The 24,705-nt window shown below is 39.3% G+C and overlaps 1 protein-coding gene across 1 annotated transcript in view; it reads right to left on the reverse strand.

Annotated features, from left to right (window-relative positions):
• Positions 1 to 24,705, reverse strand: part of wwc3 (WWC family member 3) — a 111,454-nt gene that overhangs the window by 7,344 nt on the left and 79,405 nt on the right. The window contains exons 7-19 of the mRNA XM_042334542.1: positions 24,059 to 24,205; positions 21,227 to 21,300; positions 17,472 to 17,714; positions 14,224 to 14,313; positions 11,879 to 12,453; positions 10,682 to 10,802; positions 10,053 to 10,130; positions 9,087 to 9,173; positions 6,966 to 7,158; positions 5,583 to 5,747; positions 4,219 to 4,367; positions 2,594 to 2,768; positions 582 to 746 (exon numbers count right to left, since the gene is read on the reverse strand). Of these exons, the coding sequence (XP_042190476.1) occupies positions 582 to 746; positions 2,594 to 2,768; positions 4,219 to 4,367; positions 5,583 to 5,747; positions 6,966 to 7,158; positions 9,087 to 9,173; positions 10,053 to 10,130; positions 10,682 to 10,802; positions 11,879 to 12,453; positions 14,224 to 14,313; positions 17,472 to 17,714; positions 21,227 to 21,300; positions 24,059 to 24,205 (2,262 nt within the window). The remainder of the gene's footprint in view (positions 1 to 581; positions 747 to 2,593; positions 2,769 to 4,218; positions 4,368 to 5,582; positions 5,748 to 6,965; positions 7,159 to 9,086; positions 9,174 to 10,052; positions 10,131 to 10,681; positions 10,803 to 11,878; positions 12,454 to 14,223; positions 14,314 to 17,471; positions 17,715 to 21,226; positions 21,301 to 24,058; positions 24,206 to 24,705) is intronic.

Here is a 24,705-nt window from a genome sequence, read left to right on the forward strand (position 1 = left end):
ATAATAATAATCCTTACACTTGGTAGAGCATCAGGAGGACGTCTGAAAGCGCTTCACAGGATATATTCTAAAGTGGAGTGACTGAGTGTTTTGTGGGCGAACAATGGGTGAATGAACATGCTCTCCCTCTTCTCTGTCCACCCCAACTATCACCACATTCTGTACAACATATCACATCCTCAGACAATTTTAAACCCATGTTGTCAATATTTACTGAAAATCATATCATTCTCAAATATATTTTCATTGTTTCTCAATCAAATGGATCTTCTACATTCGTAATGAATGATATGAAGCATAAAAGCATTTTCAGCCAGGCAATGTAAATGTAACAAACACTGGAGAAAGGGCCCTGGGATTCGAGTGCCTATGGTGCAGGAAATCCTGTGTAGAATCCAGAAGAGTTCTGCTCTAATGCAAGATCACCTCGGAGCAGAACTTCTGAGAGCTGGTGTGACATATGAGAGTCACCACTATGTTTACAATCCCCATCTTGGGCATTAAAGGATGTCAGATAAAGGATAGGGAAAAATGTGGGCCATGCAATATATTATAGCCATTCATTCCATAGTCTTACTCACTCTGCAAACATACTGACTCCGTGCTCCCGGTGAGAATGTCTGTGACCGAACAATGGTACTACTACGAACAAAAGGAGATCCACGCGATCTGCGACTGCTCCTTTCTTTTGGTCGAATTCCAATCTCTTCCGGAAAAGGTTCTTCAGTATTGGTCCCTTTGTCCACCTGCAACAAACAACAAATCAATATAATTCATTCAGTGATATCAATGTACTTTTACCCTAACTGTTTCATTAAAATAATACAACAAACTGTTGGCACAGTCAAAGAGGAAGGTCTTGAGATGGGCCTTCAAGGAGAAAAGGGAGGGGTGAGGAGAAGAAGAAGAACTCCAAGATAGAGTGCCAGAGGGAGGGGGGGGCAGAAAGGTTAAGGCCTGACCACAAATGGTGGGGCGGGTAGGACAGGGAACATGGAGCAGGCCAGTGGCCGCCGAGCGAATGGAGCGGGCAGGTTGATCGCAGAGGGAGGGGCAAGATGGTGGAGGCTTTAAAAGTGAGGACAAGGATATTAAACTCAATCCCCTGGAGGATGAGGAGCCAGTGGAACCGGGTGAGGATGGGGGTGATTGGCTCACGAAGCTTGTTGCGGGAGAGGACACGAGGTGCAGAGTTCTGAATAATCTGCAGCTTGTGGAGGGAATCGTTGGGAAGGCCGGTGAGTAGAGAGTTAGCATAGTCAAGCCTGGATGTGATGAAAACATGGATGCGTGTCTAAGTGGCCTAAGCAGAGAGCTAGTGTTGGTAGTGGGCAATGTTGCAGAGGTGGGGGAAGGCCGAACAGATCAAGGCACGGATGTGGAATTTAAAGAAAAGTTGAGGGTGAAACAAGACACCAAGGATCCATACTAGCTCTGTAAGGTGGAGAGTGCAACTGTGAATAGTGATGCTGTCAGCATCTGAGGTGAGAGAGCCAAGCAGGAAGACCTCAGTCTTGTCGATATTCAACCGAAGAAAGTTGGCTCTCATCCAAGACTCATCTGGCAGACAATCAGTCAGCACAGCAGTGGTCCTGGAGTCAATGGTGGAGGCCGAAAGATGGATTTGTGTATTATTGCATGCCCAATATGGAAGTTAACCCCATGCCTGTGGATGATATCACCGAGCAGGAGCATGTAAATATTAAAGAGGAGAGGACCAAGGACAGAGCCCCGGGAATGCTGTACATGGCCGTGCGAGGGCTGGAGGAGAAGCCGTTAAATAAAAATAATCCTTGCATTTGATATCGTTCCTTTTCACATCATCGAAAAATCTTCACAGGATTTACTGTAAAGTGTAGTGACTGTGTAGTCAGAATTCATTCTTATTTCTCACAATTGCATTCATGAATTATTTGTGATGCAGATAACTGAATAGATTTAAACTACTAATTTGCACTGATGTTTCAGTGCGATAAAGGGGAAATGCTGCATTGTCTTTTGGGTCAGACCTAAAACAAAAGTTTTGTCTGTCTGTTCAGGTGGACTGTAACAATGCTTTTAAAATAAACCGCGCTGACTAATAATCCTCTTGACAAATTGGGCCTTCATCTTGGTTCTGCTTGCAAGACCTTTCTGGTGCAAATGGCCACTGTGTTTGCCTATAAAAGTGGCTACAATTTATAATGATGCTTAAAGTGCTGAACCATTTGGACATAATAGGAACTATAAAAATGCAAGTAACTGTTATGTGTTTAGCCTCATTCACCTGTTAGGAATCTCTGCACATGAGAGAAGGATTCATAGCCATGGCTCCGATCCAGAGACCAATGCTACAAGCTGAACAGGTGTGGATGTAGGGTGAGGACAGCATGTTGCTCAGCTGTGAGGCCTCAACGTCCTCTGTTAATGTCAATGTCCTCGCAACAGTTAAGCGCTCTGAAGCACTACCCAGCATGAAGAGCACTCTATAAATGCAAGTTGTTGAGTTGTTGTTAAGCTCTCTGGGATGCTACCCTGCATGAGAGGTGCTATACAAATACAAGTTGTTATTATTACTGTTGTTGTTGTATGCAACGCTAAGCCTGGTACGTACCTTCATTGGTGGAACTCTTGTTCTAATAGCAGCAAACAGGCTCACTTGTTCTGCAAACTCATGCAGCTGGGCACCATTTCCATCCTCAGCACTTAACTGCTCCATTGCAGGGTATTGTGGGCTGAGCTGGGCACTATTGCTGCAGCCACTGTCCACCGACTCAGCCTGCCAGCTCCTACAATAAAGTTGTCGTCAATTTCTATTTTCTTGTTTTCGTACAATTCATTTTTTGGAACAAGATGCAATCTTAATATTTTCATTACGCCAGTAAATCAATGGCTCACCAAAGAAAGCCAATAATGGCTCAATGTGCAAAGTATAAATTAGCTGCAGTGCTTAATGAAAACATTGAGTTATACAGCCATTAAAGTACTACATTGTGCTAACCTCATATTTTCACTTACTCTCCCTTGCTCCCTCTCGTCCCTTTATCTGTCTCTCTTTCTGAGACTCTTTCCCTCTCTAACAACGTTCTCTCCCTCTGAATTTGTCTGTCTCCCTGTTTCTAAATCTCTATCTTTCACACTTCTGAGCCTAACCCTACACACTACCTATTAAAAAAATTGCTCAATAAACACACTTATCTCATGTCACTGGATCAATAGCGCTATGTTGCTAAATTCAATTCCTGGGAAGCTTGGGGGCATGCACACAACTAAACTTTTTTTTGCTGATAAAATTGCACGTGAGCCTGATGCAGATAAGTGGCAATGCAGATATTTGGAGATTTATTGTACTTTATTCAAAAACGTTTCAACAAAACATAAAATAACAATGCATCACTAAAGCAGGCGAATGTATGATTAGCTAATAGCATATGAAGGATTAGGTTATAATTTGGTATGAATCATGTTAGAAATTATCTATGCTAATTTAGACAGAAAGGGAAGAGAAACAGAATGGATAATGCTGCTTATGTGACATGGTAGCAAATTGTGTCGATCAGATTGATGTATAAATCAGTCTCATGCCTTGAAGTGAATCATGCTTGTTGAAAGTATCCAGGAAGTTGCTTTTGCCAGATCATTGATTTGAGCCATTTGGAGTACAATACAAACGTAGTTGGTAAAACTTGCATTGATCTCTCAAAAAATAGCCCCTTAAAAGATCTTGTGTGGCGGACACCCCACTCCCCCACTAGAACTTTCAAGGAGTCATTTTTAATGCTATCAAATAACTAATCAAATGATATCAGTGCCAGTTAGTGGAACGCTGCCTAAGTTGCGCATGCGCAGAGCTCTCTCAGTCACCAGCCAGTCTAATTTTAGACCAGGAACTACAAATGCCGATCCTCATTTCAAATTGTTTCTTGCAGGATAGATAAATTAATATTTCAGCACATTCGACTTCAATCTGCCATCAGAATAATAACATGACTTAACATGTATAAATTATGCTACCAGTTAAACGTTATGACTACATGCAAACAAAGTAGCCCGTGCTGCAAGTTACTATACAGTATCTAACCAAGCCCCTGGTGAGGTCTTCACAGAAATCCAAAATTGTTTAAAGTGACAGGAGCAGATCTGTGTCAAGCCCTGGAACCAGCTAAAAGAGATTTAAAACTTTATGACAATGATTTGTGGACGTTTCAGTTTGGAGCTGAAACAGAAAAAAGTGAGCACCTTTCTGACACTGCCTCAGCTTTGTCTTCCTTCATTTCTTCATGGATTTCTTCCTCTGTGCACCCTAATTTCACTCTCTCCTCCTCTAACTGTTTCTCCACTGCTTCCAGCTGGGCTGTGGTTCTTGCTAAAAGCATTGACACGGCATCCTTCATTGAATGGGAAAATAATTATTAATACTCAATACATTAAATATGGCAACAAAACAGAAAATAAATCCAAGCATTGAGCACACAACACCACAAATTAACTCAGATAAGGATATTCATTAGAGGTCTGCTTTTAACTACTATTGATTTTACTATTAACAATTTTATTGGTAATTTTACATGAGATAGAAATATCAGAACGAGTATGCTATTCAACCTGTTGAATAGTTCTGCCATTTTCTTAGACCATGGCAATATTTTAATCTAATTTCTGCACAATTTCAGACATTAATCAAGTGAATCATCCCTGCACCCCTACATAGATGATGTATCCTTTCTAAAGTTGAGCACAAAAACTGGATACAATACTGTAAAAGGGGTCTGGCAACCGTTCTATACTATTGCCATAGCTTTACATTCATAACCTCCTTATTATAAAATCCAGAATTCATATAGTCTAGGCTGGCACTCCATTGCAGTACTAGGGGTGTGCTGTATTGCTGCATGTACTGTCATTCAGATGACACAAGGTCCCACCTGCCTGTTCATGCCTATACTGTGAGCTCAAAGCTCCAGTCATGGGATTTGAACCCACAATCTTCTGTCTCAAAGTCGAAAGCACTACTAACTGATCCAAGTTGACAAGCTTAATATGGTCACTGTCTTCAGTTCATTCTCTTTTTCAATGCTCTTTACTACCTTAGGGAGTTAACTCCTTCCCTAACTGCACACTTCCTGTCATAATATTGAAAGAATAATTTTGCAATATATTCTGTGTTTGCTGCCATGTCCCTTTCCAGTTCTCTCTTGGCACCCTATTTTAGAAAAAAACTCTTTGTACAATCCTGTATTGATTCCAATGGTGACACTCTCCTTCCTTTGTAAATCTTCCTCTGCATTAAGCTCCATTTATTTTTCCATTGATCCATTTTGGAGCATTCGTGTTTAATTTTCCCTGTTGCAGTGAGGTATGCACTCGGCCTGTATGCTCTTTATGTTTTTGAAGGATGCTCTTTACCCTCAATTGATGTGTTCTTGTGGAACGCCTCCCAGTCCATGTTACTTAGTGCCTACCAGTCTGTGTCACCTAGATTCAATCACCACTAATGTTTATCAGAATTGTACAGATTAGCTATCATTTCACAGCAGCCACTGTTCTTTGTCAGTACATGAACTGATTATCTTTAAGACGCATCAACGCCTGTTCAGACATACCTTCATTTCACTGTCTGTTAACTTTCCAACGGGTAAAAATCCACAGAATTGACTGCTATTTTTTTGAAGTTGTACCCCTGTGCGGGTGAAGGTTGCCACATGATACCACTGAAGCAGCATTTCACTTGGTCTTTCAAAGTCAGCCAGACTTATCTGCACAAATCCCTAATCAAATAAAAGATTGCAAGTTAGAAGGCAATAAGCACAAATAGATCAACATTTAAGACACAACTTTGGTTTGCTGGCTTTTATATCATGCATTGAGACATTCCATTCTGGATTGGGCAGTGCAATTTGTTCCATTCAGCATAATAACAAGTTCATTATGTTATGCCACTGGGACAAAAACCACATTATTTGATTTTAGCTTCCTAATCTACATTGGACAAAAAAAAGTAACACTTCAGAATTCAGAAAAAAATCAAGTTTGTTTTAAAATGTTCTTAAAGAAAAACAATGTGCAATTTGCTCTTCAATGGTATTAAAGAAAAAGTATAAAGTTCCCAGGCTGTTTGACCCATGAAAAACTGAGCATTTTGAACAGCCAATGGGTCTGCGTTACTTCTCTGTTTATATTGTGTGAGTTCAAATCACCACCAACACTGGCAATTTGCTGCCAAATGTGCAATATAAATTCAGCACAAAAAATAGCCAGCTTCAGGAAACTGTCTATACCTTTAATCTACTTGTTCCTACATTAATTACTAATCAATGTAAGATGTCAGATATGAGCTAATTGATGAAACCATTCCTAATTCTTTCATCCAAGTAAAATTCTACAGTTTTTTCAATTAACAAAATGATCTTCTTATACAAGAATTCACTAACAAAGGTAACTTACAACTCTCAAGTTTATCAAAAACTCAGTACAACAAAATATTATTTGTTTTTGGTCAGTCAAGTGTTTGCCACATATGGAAACCCATCACCATGCTTAGGAGTTTCCAAACCAAGTCTCCGAGAGTTTTGCGGGTGCATGGTTTCTATTTGTGTGGCATGATGTATGTACACTCTTGGAAGAACATATCCTGCGCACCCATTCCTGCTGGGAGTTAGCAAGAGGCAAGGATTAGGGAATTTAGAATGTGCATTGGGATACTGCGAGAGTTTAGCCAGCTAAAACCATTTTGAATATTGCGTGCCAACTTCTCGCCCTTGTCCTTTTCTACGATCATCCTAAAATGTAAGGCATCAGCTTGTAGAGTTAACAAGGGCTGAATGCAATGAATTCAAGCTTCCAGTGACTGGTCTGCTCCTTCAAGTCCTGATAATCATCAATGTCTTGGGGGAACTGTGGATTGTCTGGTTTAGGAACTGGACTACAGATACCACTGGAGACTACAGCAAGTATATAAGCAGGTAGTCATTGAAATTAGCACTTACCAGTAGGTCTTCTTGTATCTGTTGGTCAATGGAACATATGTCCAGTTGCAGAGATTTCAGCCTCAACACACTAGCTGGGACAAGTATTGGAAAAGATTCGCTGTAAGTTATGAGTGCCTGAAATTCCAAAGGCTTGGAGCAGAAAGTAAATGCAGTGTTGGAGTCAAATGGCAGCAAAGAAATTCGGATGTATCTTTAAAAAAAGACATAATTAATGTTATTATGAATCTACAATTAAGCATATTTATTCACTTAATTTCAATCCTCTCAAAAACAAAAAGGATGGTGCTTTCAAATTAAATCTGATTTTAGATATTACTGAGTTGAAGACTATGATGTAAATGCATTCTTATCTAAAATAAACTTCTATTTTTATTCCTTACTTGCTCAGATGGGCACATAAAATATTTTGAGATTAGTTGTACCTCAAAAAATGTCTAATTTCCTCTAAATGGAATAAAGTTGAGCATTTTGTTTAGTCAGCAATTTCTCTTGCATTTATTTACAGCCCAACAGCACAAAAGCATTAAGTGACTCTTGCAAATCAACACATTTTACCTAGCAAAGATTATTGTTATTATTTTATCTGGTCACAATGGACACAACTTTAATGATGAGAAGCATCCCTTATGTGACGGAAGCCATTTACAACTATCCCACCCTAAATCTGGCTAGTCACAGTAGCCCCATAATAGTGGTTGGGGGGGGGAGAAGAGGAAGGAGAAAGTACAATTTCGGAGACACAGTGACTTGGAGCTGCACCCTCATTGTTCTCTTTAAAGAGTGCGTGAGTTTGCAGCCTCACAGGGCTATTGTTTTTTTGCTGCTGTGCCAATACTAACAGTGTGGGGCCACCGTGCTCCAGTCATTGTGTTAGCAAAGAAAAACTAACTTCCGGTCAGGATTTCACACGCTGACAAAATCTCCATAGTCATGGGTACGCGCTCACATCAAGACAAGTTTCGGTTAACATTTGAGGCACAAAGAGAAAGATGTCCCAAAGGTTAAAAACGTCATTACTTGAAAGAGGGCAGCTTAATCCCATTTGTATTGTTTCCATCAATAAACAGCATTTGCACTCCCTGCTGTAAATCACTTTGATCAAGAATCTGTGGAAAGTTCTCTACATGTGCGACCAAGCACTTCTGCAGAGCTTTGCTAACCAAAGTCAAACAGCAGTTCAGAATTGTGATATTGTTAAAGAGACAATCTCGTCATGTTATGTTGTATTAAAAAAGGCTGTATAATGTTGAACTCGGCGACCAAGAACTTTTATGGGGCCATTTCAATGGAAGCTGAGCAAGAAAATGAATCGAATTGCACAAGCTCCATTTATACTGCAACAGTCAGAATCATTTTCTTGGTAAGACTACCAAGCTACTGGAGAAGAATAAAACCCTTCACGATCATGCAAATCCAGTTTCAGCACTGATTTGGTGTCATTTTCACAGCAGAACAAAAGTATAGATGCCCTACAGGTGGGTTATTGAACTGTATATCTGATTCTTCATTTATTACAAATGTTATTTTGACCATTAAGTAACAGAATTATTCCAATATAAGATCTAAGGGATGAACTGTGGTGTTTGAAGAAGGCAAAATTCCACAGTAATACTAACTTTATCAGCTCTAAATTGTAGGGAAGTAAAACTAAGACTATTGAGAGATAGTAATTCAAGAATTATCTCCAACTCAAAAAGCCGTAACAGCCTAACAAGGAATCAAATATTTAGAAAGGTATTGGTGGGAGAGTATTAATTGCACCATAAATTATGTTACTTTTCTGAAGTCGTTATTCCAGCTTCTGCAATAGTTATTGCCATAGGCAATGACATTTTTGAAATGTGCTATTACTGGTAAAAAATATCAAATCACCATTTGCTCAGAAGTGCAGCTCCTACAAAGAAAGTTGCTGCGCCACACAATGAGATCAGGCCCATAGGTCCATGATGAGATGAGTGGGTTGCTGGCTACAATAAAGACATTTTTTCCTGCCCACAAGAAGTGCTATGTGGGTTTTAAACAAGTTTAAAAGTCACCATTCAACTATAAAGAAAACTAAAATTACAATAAGTCAGCTGTCAATATGAGGCTTTTGAAACTTGAGAGCTTCTGACTTACACTTTGTTCCCTTCTTTCACTTGTAAAGCAGCAAGATTCCTTAACTGGAGTACATGAACTATCAGTCGTTCATCTCGATCATCATACCTACAAATACAAAAGTTTGCAAATAGACTTATTAAATAATCATACATCAGCTTATCGTGGTAAATGAACACCCATAGCCACAGAATGTCATCAAATGTGGGCTCCAGTTATAAAGATGAGCATTCAGCTAACTGATTAAAGAAGGATGTTACTGCTACACAAGTGTTTTCAAATCTAACAAGTTTATCCTTTGTCAGGTCTTTACAGCTTCTACTGAAATGGTCTGAACCATAAATGACTACAGTTGCTAATAAATTGACATTCTACAAAATTGGATACATTCAGCTGGCAAGATATGGCAAGTAAACTCCCTACAGCAAACAGAACTTGGCATTTAAAAATTTGCTGTTCTTGCAAAATGTCACTTTGTTTCTTCTTCTCCTGTAGCTATTGGGGGTAAATATTGTTGCTGTGATGTTATATGTGTCGAAAAATCTGCCCTGTCAATAACTAAAGTAATTGACTAATCTACAGGGTTCCTTCCATCCAAATGGAAGTACATTAAAGGCTGCCAGACACAAAAAAGTCTTTTTTTCTTCAGTTTTTTCCTTTAACAAACGCTACAGTTATAATCTAAATTGGCAGAACACTTTTGGGGAGTCAAAAGCAATTCACACCAGCTCTACGAGATATGTTGTTTTTTGCATTTGTATTTGTTCTGCCATTACACTTAGGAAACTGCTATCACCATTAAAAAGCTGTTCAATCATTTAATATTCAACCAATAGCACAATATTTACTGGCATACCTGGAAAACAATCTCATTCAGAAAAAAATACACTTAGCAAATTGGAGCCAAGTCTTTCCACATGACAATGCCTAAAACATACTGAATGAGTATGCAAACTATTCAGTAAGGAGGATACAATTCAAACTTACACGAGTCCCACTTTGATTTGGGTTGGGTCAACAGCGACAGAATTGTTGTCATACAATGGCTCATCTATATCTTCAGGCCTGCAAACAGAAATAATTAATACTAAGTCATTCATTATTACCACAACTATAAATGTTACACTCCAGAAATTGTTAAGATGCCCCGTTATGGATCAATTTTAAATTGAAGGTAAACCACCAGGTTTAAAATGATTCTCCAGAGCTAGTTTGGACAATAAATTCAAGCAATCTTTAGCAAAGGCAAGCCAACATTTAAAAGATTAATATTATAAAATACTTGGAAAGAACAAAACCAGTTTATTGTTCACTCTAATCCTTTCTGAAGTTCATTTTAATTTGTAGTTGATATTGTGTTCATAACAGGGAACAGAAAATGCCAAACAATATAATAATGGCCTTAGAATTCTCAAATCCAGCATAAATCTGCAATTCTAACTGGACTGTTAAATGTTTCATTTTATCTTATTAAAAACAGCCAGAATACAATAGTGACAGGGATTACACTGGTGAGAAGGTTATAAGAGGCAAGCAATGGGATTTGAAACTTAATTTTTTTTACATCACACATGCAATACGTCAGCTTTTGATGCTCAGAAATTTAATTTCATCACCTTTTATTTAATGCCTCAAAAACTCCACTGTCTGTTGCAACAGAATCATCTGATAAACCTGCTGAGACTCTTCGTGTTCTCCTGCTCGCCTTGATAGCACTGTCTGAACGCATAGTTACTGCTAGAAAAGAAAAAATAAACAATACTTTGATCTAGTTACCAAGACATAGTGATAAAATACACATGATTACAACTATGCGTAACATAGTAAATGCCTGAAATTCCTTCTTATTGTCATTGATGCTCCAACAATGTTAACTGTAAATAGAGCACTCAAGTCTCCTGTACATGTATTTGCACACGGCAGGATGCAACACACCCACATCCTATTCTTTCAGGAAAGATCCGGTTTCAGATGCTTGGTTTTCAACAGAAGGATTACACAATAGAGAATGTCATGAGGAAGCAGAAAGCCAAGCTCAAAACCGTCAACATAAAGAATTTATCAAGCTGAGAAATCACAAGATAGATTTTACATTACATCACCACAGGGTGGCAACAGTCTGCAAAGACTGCCAGAAACGAAAAGCATTCTGAGGAAAATAACCAAATTTCTAACTTTACTAGTTTTTCATTTTAAACTTTCTTGGACACCTTCTGACCGACACCTTCAAGCTTCAAGAAATACAACAATTCCAATTAAAGATGGACTAATGATTTTGCATATTATTATCTGCACCAACTGCAACTACCATTTTGCACCTGAAATTGAGCAATACACTAACAAATTGACTAAAAACAAAAATGGGAATCCCAAATGAGGCAAAATGCCATTTTATAGTATTCGGGGTCATACATTTTTCACAATATTTCGGGTGCAGGTCAGAAGTTGAATTAGTGAAGTAAATGTGAATGCGATTTGTGAATGCTTTATTTTAAACCCTTATAAATTATTTTATAATTAATTTATCAAACCAGATATTTTCAACTAAGCAAAAATGGAAATACCCATCCATTATCTAGTCTGTCATACCCAACCTTAATTTGACACATTAGGTCTATTAAAAGTAAATCCTGTGAAGTGATTGATACATTCTCCCAATGTGAATATATCAAATGCAAGTCTTTTTATTATGTGTTTTCAAGAAGTTGCAGATGCCCTTCAGCTAAACAGTTCAATGATATTCAATGTTCAAATGACCATGACCAAATCTAGTTTAGAATATAATAATATATTAAATTGAAGTATTACTGTACCTCCTAAACCTTGTACTGCTGGTCTTAATCTAGGAGCAATATCTTGGGAGAATTTCATATCTCCAAATGAAGCTCCAGTGACTTGGGAAGAAACAGCTTCCTGCAGATCTTGGCACACAGCCTGGGCTTGTAGTCGGAGATTTTCTGATTCTGATCTTCCTACAAGCTCCTCAAATTCCTCATTCATCTGGGCCAAGGGAGAGTCGCGAGAAGCAGAGTGATATGGCGTGTCCAGTGGGGAACTTGGTGGGGACAGAGATGACAGAGAGGACCTAGATGACAGTGATGCCAGGGACTGAGGGGGATCAAAGGATCTCCTTGGTTTGTTCAAATTGGACAATCCACAATGTTCTGTGTATGAATGGTCTTTTGTTACTGTATCAAATGGAAGAAAGTCAAATTGCAGATGACTTCCCAAATCTGTTGAATTGTCAGTTTCATACTGTGGGAGACCGTAAATGTCAGTAAAACTGACCGAGCTCAAGGACCCTCTACTTGAAGCTAGTGATCCACAACTAGACGCAAGTGAGCCTCTACTGCTGCCAGATGACACTGTTAGGGAACTAGCGGTCAAACTGCAAGACAAAGAATAATTTTAAATCAACAGTATGCTCAATTATAATAACAGACATGCATTTGCCTCTACATAATTAGTGATCATTGAATATTGTACTAGTAAATTAATATTCCCTTAACAGTTGACTGTCGATAAGCTGACAACAAAAACAGATTGCATTTATATAGCACCTTTCACTTTGGGAAGACATCCCAAGGTGCTGACAAGTGTTTGCTTCATAGCATAACATTTATGTAGAATAGTTAGATCTTGGTTTAACCAAATTAACTTGTCATTTCAAAGATTTATCAAGATGTCTTTCAAAATGAAAAGTAAACTTTTCTTTCACCGTCTTTCTTTTGATCTGGAGTCCCAGAATATTTTTCCTATGAAGCAAGAACGTCTATCATCTTATTACTTTGCTGATACAGATGACACGGTATGGAAGATGTTAACTACCAGAATTAAAAGCACTAAGTTAAACTATCAATTCAGATTTGACATTAGGTTATTGTGCTGTGGAACAGCTGTATGACCTAGCTGTGGGATACTCGTTTGCACTGCACAATCTGTGTCATTCCTTCAACCAATAAAATAAAACAGCTGCCCACACATCTGGCATCCAACGCAAAAATTGTTCAAGATGAATGAAACAGAAAATCACAAGACACGAGTGTGATCATTTCACACAGTGAAGAACAATCTTAGCAAACTGAAGCAGGAAGAAGGTGCGCATGGGACGCAAAGATTTTCACTATAAACTACTCCCTTTGATGTAATGTGATTCAAACAAATCTCTCTTGTAGGAGATATCTGTAGGTTCTTTGATGTCCCCATAGATATACACCCACCATTTCAAGTTTCCCCTCTCTACCCTGATTTTTAGACAACTGTAGCTTTGAAAGAATCTGTGGGCAGAACCATTCCTTATTCTGGACAATAGTTGAGCAGCATCTGAATCATGAATATTCAATCACATCACCACAGTATCTAGCTAGTACTGAAACATTCTGAAAATATAACCAACCCAACAGGGGAATAGCTATTTCTCTGGACCTACCAACAATACAGATCAGGGAACATATAATGCAATCACTGCAACATGTAATGCATTCTGTGAAACCTTTGTAACAAAACCAACACGGAAACCCTCAACGGTATTCTATTTTCCACATTAACCAACCAATGTTTCTTTCTAGGCTCTCTCATTTGTCTTTAGATTTAACCAGTGAACCTCAAGATTGCTTTTCACAGATTTGGTTGAGCTTCCTGCATTCAATCAGTTGCAATGTTGAATCTACAACTTCAGACAAATGTGATTTTCGTTTGGAAATTAATTGAGGAACATTCAATTGTTTAGACTTTCAGGATTATGAACATCATTCCTTCATGCCATAAGCCTTGAATTACATTATATACCATGTCATTCACTTTAGTGCCCTAAAATTATCCCTGTGATAAAATCTTCAGTAATAGCATTAAGTTCCAGACATGTGAATAATAGTTAGTGACATTTGTAATCAGGCCCTGAATTTCTACATTGGTTTCAAAATTATTGATTTAAGAAATGCTGAATTTATTTATCTTTGTTCCTGGTAAAACATCTGTCTCCCTGGATTGGCTGGTTACATCAGTTCAAGCACAATACAGCAATACAAATAGTATTTCAAACATGATATAATTAAAATTAATGCCAAATTTAATGCCAAAAAACGGACATCCAAGAAAAAAGTGTATAGTTCTACATTTGTGATGTAGTTCCATATTATGGGACATCTAACAGACTCACCTTTTGAGCTGGGAGTTCAAATATGTAGTGAGACGTGTAGCTTCTTCCAGCTGTTTCAGTAGACAGTTTTTCTTCTCTTGTAACAGCATCCTACAAAAAGATTAAATAACATAATAATAATCGTTATATTTACTATACTGCCTTTCATGTTGAGAGAACGTCCCAAAGCGTTTCAGGGGTTATAATATAAAGTGTAGTAACTATGTATTCTGAGGGCGAACATTGCAGCCAATTATTTGCACACAGCAATGTCCCACAAACAGCTATGAAGGAAGTTACCAATTTTATTTATTGGAGGTTGCTGGCCAGGACACCAGGAGAAACTCTGTTCTCTTTTTAAATAGTGCCATGAGATTTTAATCTCCACCTCAACAGGCAGACAGGATCTCGGTTTAATGTCTCATCTGAAGGACAATGCAGCGCACCTCCTGCACTGCATTGGAGTGTCATCTTAGACTCTGGTGACTTCAAGTCCCGACATGGGATTTCAACCCACAACCTTCTGACTCAGAGGCGAGAGTGCTACTACTGGGCCAAGCTGACACATGGAACATTAAATAATGCCAGCTTTTAAAATAATTCTCTACAAGCTGTTGGAACTTTGAATAAAGTGCTTAGAAATGCTGAATAATAAAAAGATTTTTTGAGTGTCTATTGACTATGATTTTCTCACAAATTAGGGATAAAATAAGATTGGTGATTTGGGATTGTGGAAATTATTTGCTGTTTATAAGAGTCACAGTCAGTTTAAGTACAGTAAAATTAAGTACAGTAAATCAGAAGAGTCTGCTGGAACATTCATGTGAAATAGACTCAAAATCATACTCTATGAATGAGTACAGAAAATATTATCTCTATTAATCATACACTTGTTACGTTCTCCAGCATTATTCATGGAGATCCAGGTCACTCCCACCAAAGTTCACTAAACTGGATTGCAACTGAACAATTTGTTTTGTTCATTGCAGCCAACAATTTTCAGGATGTTCACAGGGAAAACTCATTTTACTTGATGTTGAGCCCAAATATCCAAACCCATAAATAGGATTGGTCAGAGAAACAGACGAGAGATTCAGCTGGTCATCAAAAGTGTGGTGGAAGATTGGAAGGTTAAGTGAATGAGAGACGCTGACTCAGGAACAGTGCTGTCACACCTGAAGGCTTCAGACTGCTGACTTAACAGTCTAGAACTATTACCAAAAGGTTGGCATGTTGTAGCAGGATGGTGGAGTTCAGTCTAGTGACTTATTTTGTCAGAATTAGTAACACAATTGGAATTGTGGCCTGTTGTTTGTTTGTGAAAATTCTACTCCATAGCTAACTAAAAATATCAACTGGTCTGTCTATGTGGACAACCCCCTCTCCCCACCCACCTCCATCACAATAGTTGAGCCCATACTGCCTGGAGACACAATGGATTTGATCAGCTTCAGTGGCATTTCAGTGCTAGTCAGCATCCTACAATACCGGGTTAAAACAACCAAAACAGAGTTAAGGCGGTATCCTGACAACTGGCACACCAATATTGCAATCTGTGGCTGTAAGTCCAAACAGCTTTGGACCCAAACAATGTGGGTCTAAAGAAGAAGTCACAATTTTCAACCTGAAATTTTGCAACATGATGGCTAAGTCCAGCGCATTTACAAACTGAATATTACTCTTGACAATTGGGCTGTATAAAAAGTACACAAGATGATAAGCTCCAAACTTTGGGTGTTGCTATACACATGGAGTCATGGAAATGATGATCAAACCAATTTCTAAATACAGCACTGTGATCGGGAATCAAGGAGCCGACTTGGAACAAGGCGTTTTTGTTCTGGATTATGTTCTACGAGTCATCAGTCTGCATGGCACAGAATTTATTGTGCAATGAAATCTATAAAAACTAAGCACAAATTCTTAAAATTGATCATTCACTTCATGGCTGTTTGTGAGCTATTGTTGTGCGCAAATTGGTTGCCGTTTTCGCCCACAAATATTCAGTAAAATCCTATGAAGCCCTTTAAGATATTTCGGCAACGTGATAAGGCACTATTTCAAGTGCAAGGATTTTTTTTACATTCTTCTTCCAGTTGTAGCGAAACGTGTCTCACATCCTTTCCGCCCTCAGAATCAATTGTTTAACTGTGCTGTAATTTATGCCGGCCTGCACACCTGAATCTGGGGCTCTGTGTATGGGTAGGCTACTTTCCTAGAAACAATTCTCAAGTGGTCAGTATTGAAATAAAATAAACAATGAGGCAGAACAAATTAAAACTGGGATAGTTATCTGCAATCATTTTGTGTTGTCACTAGCTTGTCATGGATTTGTGCCTCTGAGTGGTGGAAGCTGGCTGCTCAAGCTATAAGGCAGCAGACTCTATGCTCACCTTTTTTTAAACAGCTACATTCACCGCTGACCAAATGTTGGTGGATTTTTTTAATGTTAGTTAATAGTCTACTGTTCAATTGTCTCTTTGCGAACATTAACAACAACTTGCATTTAATTAACTCCCTTCACATAGGAATATAATTTATCTCATCCACAAAATGTATAATTTATACTTATTTCACCCACACAATACACAGTAAATCCACTTTACAGTATAATCTGTGAAGTGCTTTGAGATGTCTCAAAGACATGATAAGGCACTATATCAAATGCAAGGAATATTATTATTATTATTATTGCATCTTGGAGAGCGGAGAGTGGCAGGGTTGGATACCAAATAAGGGAGAAGGGGAAAGAACCATAGGCAGAATCCAGGAAGTTTGTTTTCTGATGGGATTTAAAAGTAAAGGTTGAGGCAGGGAGTTAAGGGTATAGTGGCTGAAGGCTCAGTCACTGATTTTGGTGCTGAGTGATCTGGACTGTGTTAGCTGAGCGAGGGAGATGGGATAGGAGTAGGTCAGAGATAGAAAGGTACTAGAACATGAAGGGATTTGTACGTGAGGGTGAGGATCGTAAAGTTGATCTGTTCAGCGATAAGGAGCCAGCGGAAGCTGATGAGGATTGGGGCGCTGGGTGTTTGGGTATGTTAACACCGTCTTCTGAACTTTTTGAACTTTAAGAAAACTTGTCTTTTCCTTGAGTGGAGTGTTACTGTGGGATTCAAAAAGGAATGGGTAAATCGTCCTGACATGAAAGGTACTATATAAATGTAAATTGCATTGCATGTATATATATATATGATATATATATAATCTGGGCTTCCTATTCCCATTCACAAATTGCTTTCAGACAATAAAAGGTCCATGATACAAACCTTTCAGTGAGCTCTTGATGAGGGATGGATTGTGCAAGCTGAATATCGTCCTCCAAACGTTTCTGTTCAGCCTCGAGACGAGTGAGCTCCTCCGGTGAGCGCTTCTGCTGGCTGATCAGCTGCAGCTCCTGAAGAAGGGCTTGCTTCTCTTTTATTAGTTGGAGACGGTCCCTGTCCGCCTCAGCGCTTCCCGGCCAGGTCTCATTATCCAGCTGAGCCAGCTGCAGCTGGATGCTGGAAACTCTGATCAGTGAGAAAAGACGAGTGGTACATTAACAGACATAATAATAGACATAACTTCTACACGTCTCACAGAGCTCCATTGGGAATTGCTGTAAACTGTACTGAATGTGCATTTTGTAGTAAACTTAGCAGCTAATGTGCATGCAGCAACGTCCCGCAGCCATGAAACGAGTGACCAATTCATCCGAGAATTGTAGGCTAGGACACTGAAATAAAATTCCCTTATCTTTTCTAAAAGTGCCATGGGATCTTTGACGTCAACCTGAACAGACAGATGGTTTAACTTCTCATCCGAAGGCTGGCACCTCTGATAGTTCCCCCAACACTGCAATGGAGTTCCATAGTCGACCCTGCATAGTCAACAGACTATGAATGATTTGTCATAAGTGAAAGTAATTTTCACTTTATCCACGAGCCCTCTACATGACCTGAGTGAGACATGATCACCATTAGTCACCTCTGATCTTGGGATACCCTTTAAAATGCAAACAGACTTTTGCATTTTTAATAGGTTGTGGAAACTAAGAAAGAACTTGCATTATACAGCACCTCATCACAATGAAATGGCAAAGCACATTACAGGTAATAGTCAGGTGTAATGATTTTATCAGGCAAGTGTGGCAGCCAGTTTTGCACTGTAAAGATGCCACTATAATACACATAATGAATGACAAACTGATCTGGATGCAAGTACTGGATGAATGCGGGGACCGCTCCCTCTCCATCCGAAAGCAAACCCACAATAACTCATTACACTGTAGTGTGTCTGACAGCTGTTAATGTATTATGTATTGAGTGCACAACTGACATTCCCTCAAGTCTGCAGCTCTCAGACCTTCCTATGTGGCTGAGGTAGTGATTCATTTCTGTCTGAGGGGAAAAAGTTGACTCACACGATGAACATGCAAAATTCGCAACAACTTTCAGTCAAGTCACACATTAATACTTTCATAACATTACTTTGTTAAAATAAGCAAATTGACCAACATTGCGGGGTCATTAAATTAAAGTAACTGCAGAAAGATCAGACTGTTTCACTGTACTGATTCTGTAGCTAATTTGAGGCTAACACTCATCTTATAAATATTTAATTCCTGTACACAAAATCTGTTTATATATTTCTGGCTTACTATGCAAATGGTTTCATACTCACTCCACCTGAAAGATCTCTTTCACATTATGCAACTGCAACCCTAAACTATTACACACATTCATAACCACAACCAAAACCATGAGCGAAATATTTCATTACAGATTCAATGCGATTATCACATTGAATCTATATTGAAATATTGCATTTTCATCCCTTTTTAAACACACGATTCTGAGCACAATATTTGTATTAATATAAAATACAAGCATAAAGAAAATCAGAAATGAAATTATCAAATTTGCAAGTCATGTTAGGTGACCGAAAAGACTATTCCCATCATCAAGTAAAGAGTTATGGAATGATATTTGTCCTTTCAAAGTTAGTGCATTGCAGCAATTTCCCTCACTACAGTGTACTAGAACGACCTCTGGGCAGTCATGCCAGCCACACAGAGCTGGACAGAAAGCACTGCAATGTATGTAAACACAAAGGCCCCTCAGTAATACCAACAAGCTGAAGGCAGGAATGCATGATAATTGAAAAATGTAACCACAAAGATAATTGCTGCAGCAATGTATTCAATGCATTTCCCCTCACACAGAAGTACAGCGATATCTTCAGCAGAACACTGTTCTTTTCAAAAGCAATTACAAGTACAAGGAAAGTGCATAACAGTTTGTTTTTTAACCGAGATTCACACAGTAATTTTCTAATATAACATTCCTTAATAATTTATTTGGGTGGATTTCTGGTGCTCATTAAAGTACAGAACAGAGCACAATGTTAACACTGAGCAATCGCAGACACATATAGCCAAATGTAGCGCAATTCTACCTTGCAATAAATAAAAAAAATCCTTGCATTTGATGTAGCGCTTTTCACGTCTTCGAGACGTCTCAAAGCACTTCACAGAATACACTGTAAAGTGAATTGACTGTATATTTTGCGGACGAAACACTGCAAGCAATTGCGCACAGCATTAACCGTGTAAGGCACAACTTTAACCTCAAAAAGAACATAGACTTATGCAGAACTTCAATGAACTGGGCTTCTATTCGTCCAAAGTAAGCCAGTAACATAGAAGTAAGAAATACTCAAAGTGTACAGTTAAAGTACTGACATGGCAAAGAGATATATCTGGCGGTTGTGCACATATGGAAAAATAGTGACATTCCACAAACTGCAGCAAAATGACACATCTCTATCACAAAATATACAGGGAAGTTGTGGGGCAGTTCAAACTCCAAATGAGAGATCCCAGAAGGGAGCTTCATGGTATACAAAATAGGACAGGAATTCTTTCAGATACTCCAAGCCATGATGTGAAAGCATAGGTTGTGATGGGTAACATAAATCAAACACCAGAAGTATTTCTTTACACAGAGGATAACTCCTCCTCCTCCCCCACCACCCCTGCCCACCCCCCCTCCACACCATGTTACCTACCACCCCTCATGCCTCCTTCATCACCCTCTCCTCCTACCATGGCCCCCAACCAACACTCCTTTGACCCCATCTCTCCCTCCTCCCTTTCCCCCAGCCCATATGAAGTCCACCATCTGCTGTCTCGACCCCATCCCCACCAGCTTCTGGTCACTCAACCCTTCCTCTGCCCACTGCTGGCTGACACAATCAACCAGTCCCACCTCAGGCTCTGCCGCACTCCCCTTCAAAACCGCTGTCATCATTCCTCTCCTTAAAAAACCTATGCTCGATCCCTCCAACCTGGTGTGGCTGCCACATTTCTCCCACAAAATACAGTCACACCACTTTACAATATATCCTATGAAGTGCTTTGAGACATCTCTACGACATGATAAGGCACATCAAATGCAAGGATTATTAGTATATATAGGGTTTAACTCAGCTGGTCTGGGTCTGGCGCTCATTGGATAGCTAACACGATGTGCATTTAAAGTGGAATGACAGGATACAATAAGTACCCAAAAAGCATGTCCACGATCTTAGGCTGGCATCTGAAACCCAGCATTCCATATCTTCCAGCAGATGGATACAATGATCGAAAATCCAATTCACAGTGAATTCCCGCTTACATTTGAACTGTAGAGATTTAGAGGTGTGTATGGAAGTGCTATACAAATAAGAAGAGCTGTGCTAGGAATGTTCAGACTCGAGTCTTTAAATCTAAACAATAGAAGACATTGAGGGTAGTCGGCATGGATCATCTGCAGCATATATTCAGTACAGTACAGTACAGTGGAGGTTCAATAATTAAATGGTAGGTTCACAGTAGAAAGCTGATAAATGGGTTCTGCACATGGAAAAGACATATTTTGTCTCCACTGTACGATCATAGAGAGAATAAATAAAAATATCCAAGAAAAGGCGAGAAACACAGATAGAACAAGATGTAGAATTCAGAGACTGTGAACACGATGATACATTTTATATTTCATACCTTTTCTTAGCTTCTTCATACTGCCAACTAAGTCGGACTTTGTCAGGCAGCTTGGACCTTCCTCCACAAGAGAACTTCAAAAGAAAAATGAGTGATTAACTGGACACAGTAAGCCTAAACCTCAATTTTATTGTTACAAAATGCAGGTAAATTCAACTACTAATGGTATTTTTCAAAAGGTTAAAATATTTTAAAATATTTTACAATAACCAGCAGTGTCACTTAGGGGATCTGTAACTTATTTCCCCCTCCATAGCCGGTTGTATTAACCATATAATATAGAAATAAAAATTACAGCATAGGAGGAATTCATTCAGTATATGAAGCCTAAGCTGCTCCTAGCTTATCAATTATCTACGACAGTAGACCCTTATTATAATGCAGTGGAGGGCCGTCCACAAAATCCCAACCAATGTTAATGTCAGGTCCACAACCCAACCACACTATGAGCAAACTCTCGTTACAATAAACCACTTCATAACATGGTTCTACTTACTGCAATCCTTGCACGTTGTTATATTCTATTCTTCCTTTCCAAAAGTTTCAGACACGGGCACCAGTTCGGATGCTACAATTTTACATAGTTGGTGACTAGAATATGGAATGCTTTGCCACCACTGACAAGTGAGGTTGAGACTATAACAGGATTAAAAAGATGTCCTCAGCCTCGACAGCACTTTTGGCAAAACATTTCACATTTTGATAAACCCCTGTACGAAATTATAGCACTCAGCTGGTGCTCCGACTGAGATCTGCTAACTCAACACAGTCAAGGACTCAAACCTGTGACCTTCTGTTCTGTGTAGGTTAGAACACTGGAGGTCAAGCTGTGGTCTGCGGGCAGTCAAGAAGTGGCCCTATGAATACTCATACAAGTCTAGGTAAGTCCATGATTGATCGCTGGGTGGAGGGGGCGGAGCAGTTTTTCTTAATTTAAAAAAATTGATTTGTGGCATAAATCAAGAAATATTCAAACAAGAAAATATATTTTGTTGGCCGACCGTAAAGGTTGGCCACCATTGGGTTCGAGCCATCAAGTCGCATTGTGAAAAAAACACCCATGTGTAAAAAAAATGCATCGAATAGTTTGTTGTGAGCACCACGAAAGGCAGCATTTAAACCAAATACAATTGTAATTCTATGGTTGAAAAGATTTGGGGGGGGGGGGAGGCTGGAAGCTGCATTGTGACAAGCATAGTGTGGAACTCACATTCTGCTCAGAACATGAGCAGAACACTATCCGAAAGGATTTTCTTCCTCGCCACACCAGGACAATGGTAACTGTAGATCAAATTGTTCTCAAGAAACTGATAAGTGGCAGCACCATTGAGCCCCTGAAAGCTGCACATGGCCCTGACAGTACTGCAAGGCCAACCAGTGGCAGTTCTGCTTGCTGCAGACAAGAGGTGGAATGTGACCCATCTTTTGAAGAGACAGTGTGGAATGAAATGATGAAATAACCACGTTCACTCTGCTTCTTAAGCTGAAAGGACCAGAGCCCAGTGGTGAGTCATCTTTGCAAGCTGCTATCCTGACCTGAATAGTATAGATACCTGTGTGGATACAGCCTCTGAAAGTGTATTGGATTATTTTTGGACTCAGGAAGTGGGAAGTGGAATGTTACCTCAGGAGATAAAATTATTGAGTACATGCTAGATAATACACAGTCTGTGAAAGTATTGGGCTTGATGGGCTTAAGGACCTTTTCTCATTTCAGGCTTGAATATATTCTTTCCATCAAGCAAATCTATTTACTAGTTGGCAATATAGGGAGCCATCTACCAAGAACTTGTGTTCCCCCACTATCATCTGTGGAGTCCTGTAGCTCAGTGGTTAGAGCACTCACTTTGCAAGCGAGAGACCCGAGTTCAATTCCAGGCAGGGCGAAACCTTGGGCAAGTTTCCTTACTCCGCACGCCTAATAATAATCCCTCCAAAAACTAAAAACAATAATAAATTGGTCATTTTCAATCTACGACTGTTTGTGGGACATTGCTGTGCGCAATTGGCTGCCGCGTTCGCCCACAAATATACAGTCAATTCACTTTACAGTGTGTTCTGTGAAGCGCTTTGGGAGGTCCTCCCGACGTGAAAAGCGCAATATCAAATGCAAGGATTATTATTATTAATCTGATTCTAGTTCTCTCGGAGTGCCCAATGTCATAAATCAAATCCAACAAATTGGCACTACAAACTGGGCGTTCAAAGTGCTCAAGTGTGAAAAATGGGGTTACTTTAGCTTGAAACCCTTTTACTTACCAATCTGTTAACTACAGGAAAACCCCTTTTATAATAGTCATCTGGGTCCAAGATCAGATTGTAAGTGAGGTGTGATAAAATGGCTGACGTATAGGTCATCAAGATGATACTAATGCCAATTGTACATGTGTACACAGGAAGTGTTGTACATGTGTGCACAGGAAGCGCTACTAACATCGCTGACAAGTGACTTTAGTGGCACTTCCTGCACAAAGCATACATCACACAGGAAGAGGCATCAGTGTCAAGTAGACAACTCAAATGTCCGCATTGTTTAGGGTGGAACATTGTTTGGTCAGCATTGGATGCCATATTCCAGATGAGGAACCATATGCCCCTTGCCCTGAGCAAGGCAATACTATATCGAAGACCCCCACCCTCCCCCCATGCCCATTTTGTGTAGTGCAAATTGAAAAGACAACAGGGATCCACTTTATATGTAGTGCAAAGAACAAAATGCCAGGCCCAGTTTGTAAAAGTGCACAAGAAATGCAGTCTGCAAACTTAGTCTGAAATCACATTGTAAGGTAGCCAAAGAATTTTATAAATAGGACTTAGCATTTCAAAACATACCTCTCCGATGATGTCAGTCTGTGAACTTGCTTCAGAGTACTGCTGTGATAAACAATCAACGGCTAAGCCAGCATTTGTTCGTAGATCCTGCAGGGAGTTCCCAATGTAACAGCTATTCCTGAATTCATCTGTTAGTCGGGCAAGGCTCTGAACAGTGAGATAAAAGAAATATTAAGGTCCTTCAGCTCAAACATACTGACAGCAAGGCTATGTTAACATGTGGATCATTCGAGTCACCTATTTATTACAATTTACAAAAAATCCCTGAAAGTTTACAGCGTACAAATGGCGAACATACAGTGGATGATGCATGATTCTGCCTCCATTTGCTGAATTGCCATTCTGGAGTCCCTCTGACTTGCTCCCCTCATCACCCCCCGTGTTCAAACCCTGCCTCAAGATTTACCTCTTTGACCGCAGTCATCTTTCAATCATCTTTTTCCCTCCCCATCCTCTTCAGCTGCCACTCATTAGCTTGGGTCTGCAACCAATTGTACTTTAGCTCGTGAAATGCTTTGAGACATGTTCCCAACGTAAAAGAAGTTATATAAATGTAAATTATATTTTAATGTACAAGTCTTACATTTAATATCATTTTGATTTTGATTCAAGGGATATACTGTAAAGTGAAATTTTGTAGACGAACA

Source organism: Callorhinchus milii, unplaced genomic scaffold (assembly GCF_018977255.1).
Source record: "Callorhinchus milii isolate IMCB2004 unplaced genomic scaffold, IMCB_Cmil_1.0 Scaffold4, whole genome shotgun sequence".
In the NCBI taxonomy this organism is placed as follows: domain Eukaryota; kingdom Metazoa; phylum Chordata; class Chondrichthyes; order Chimaeriformes; family Callorhinchidae; genus Callorhinchus; species Callorhinchus milii.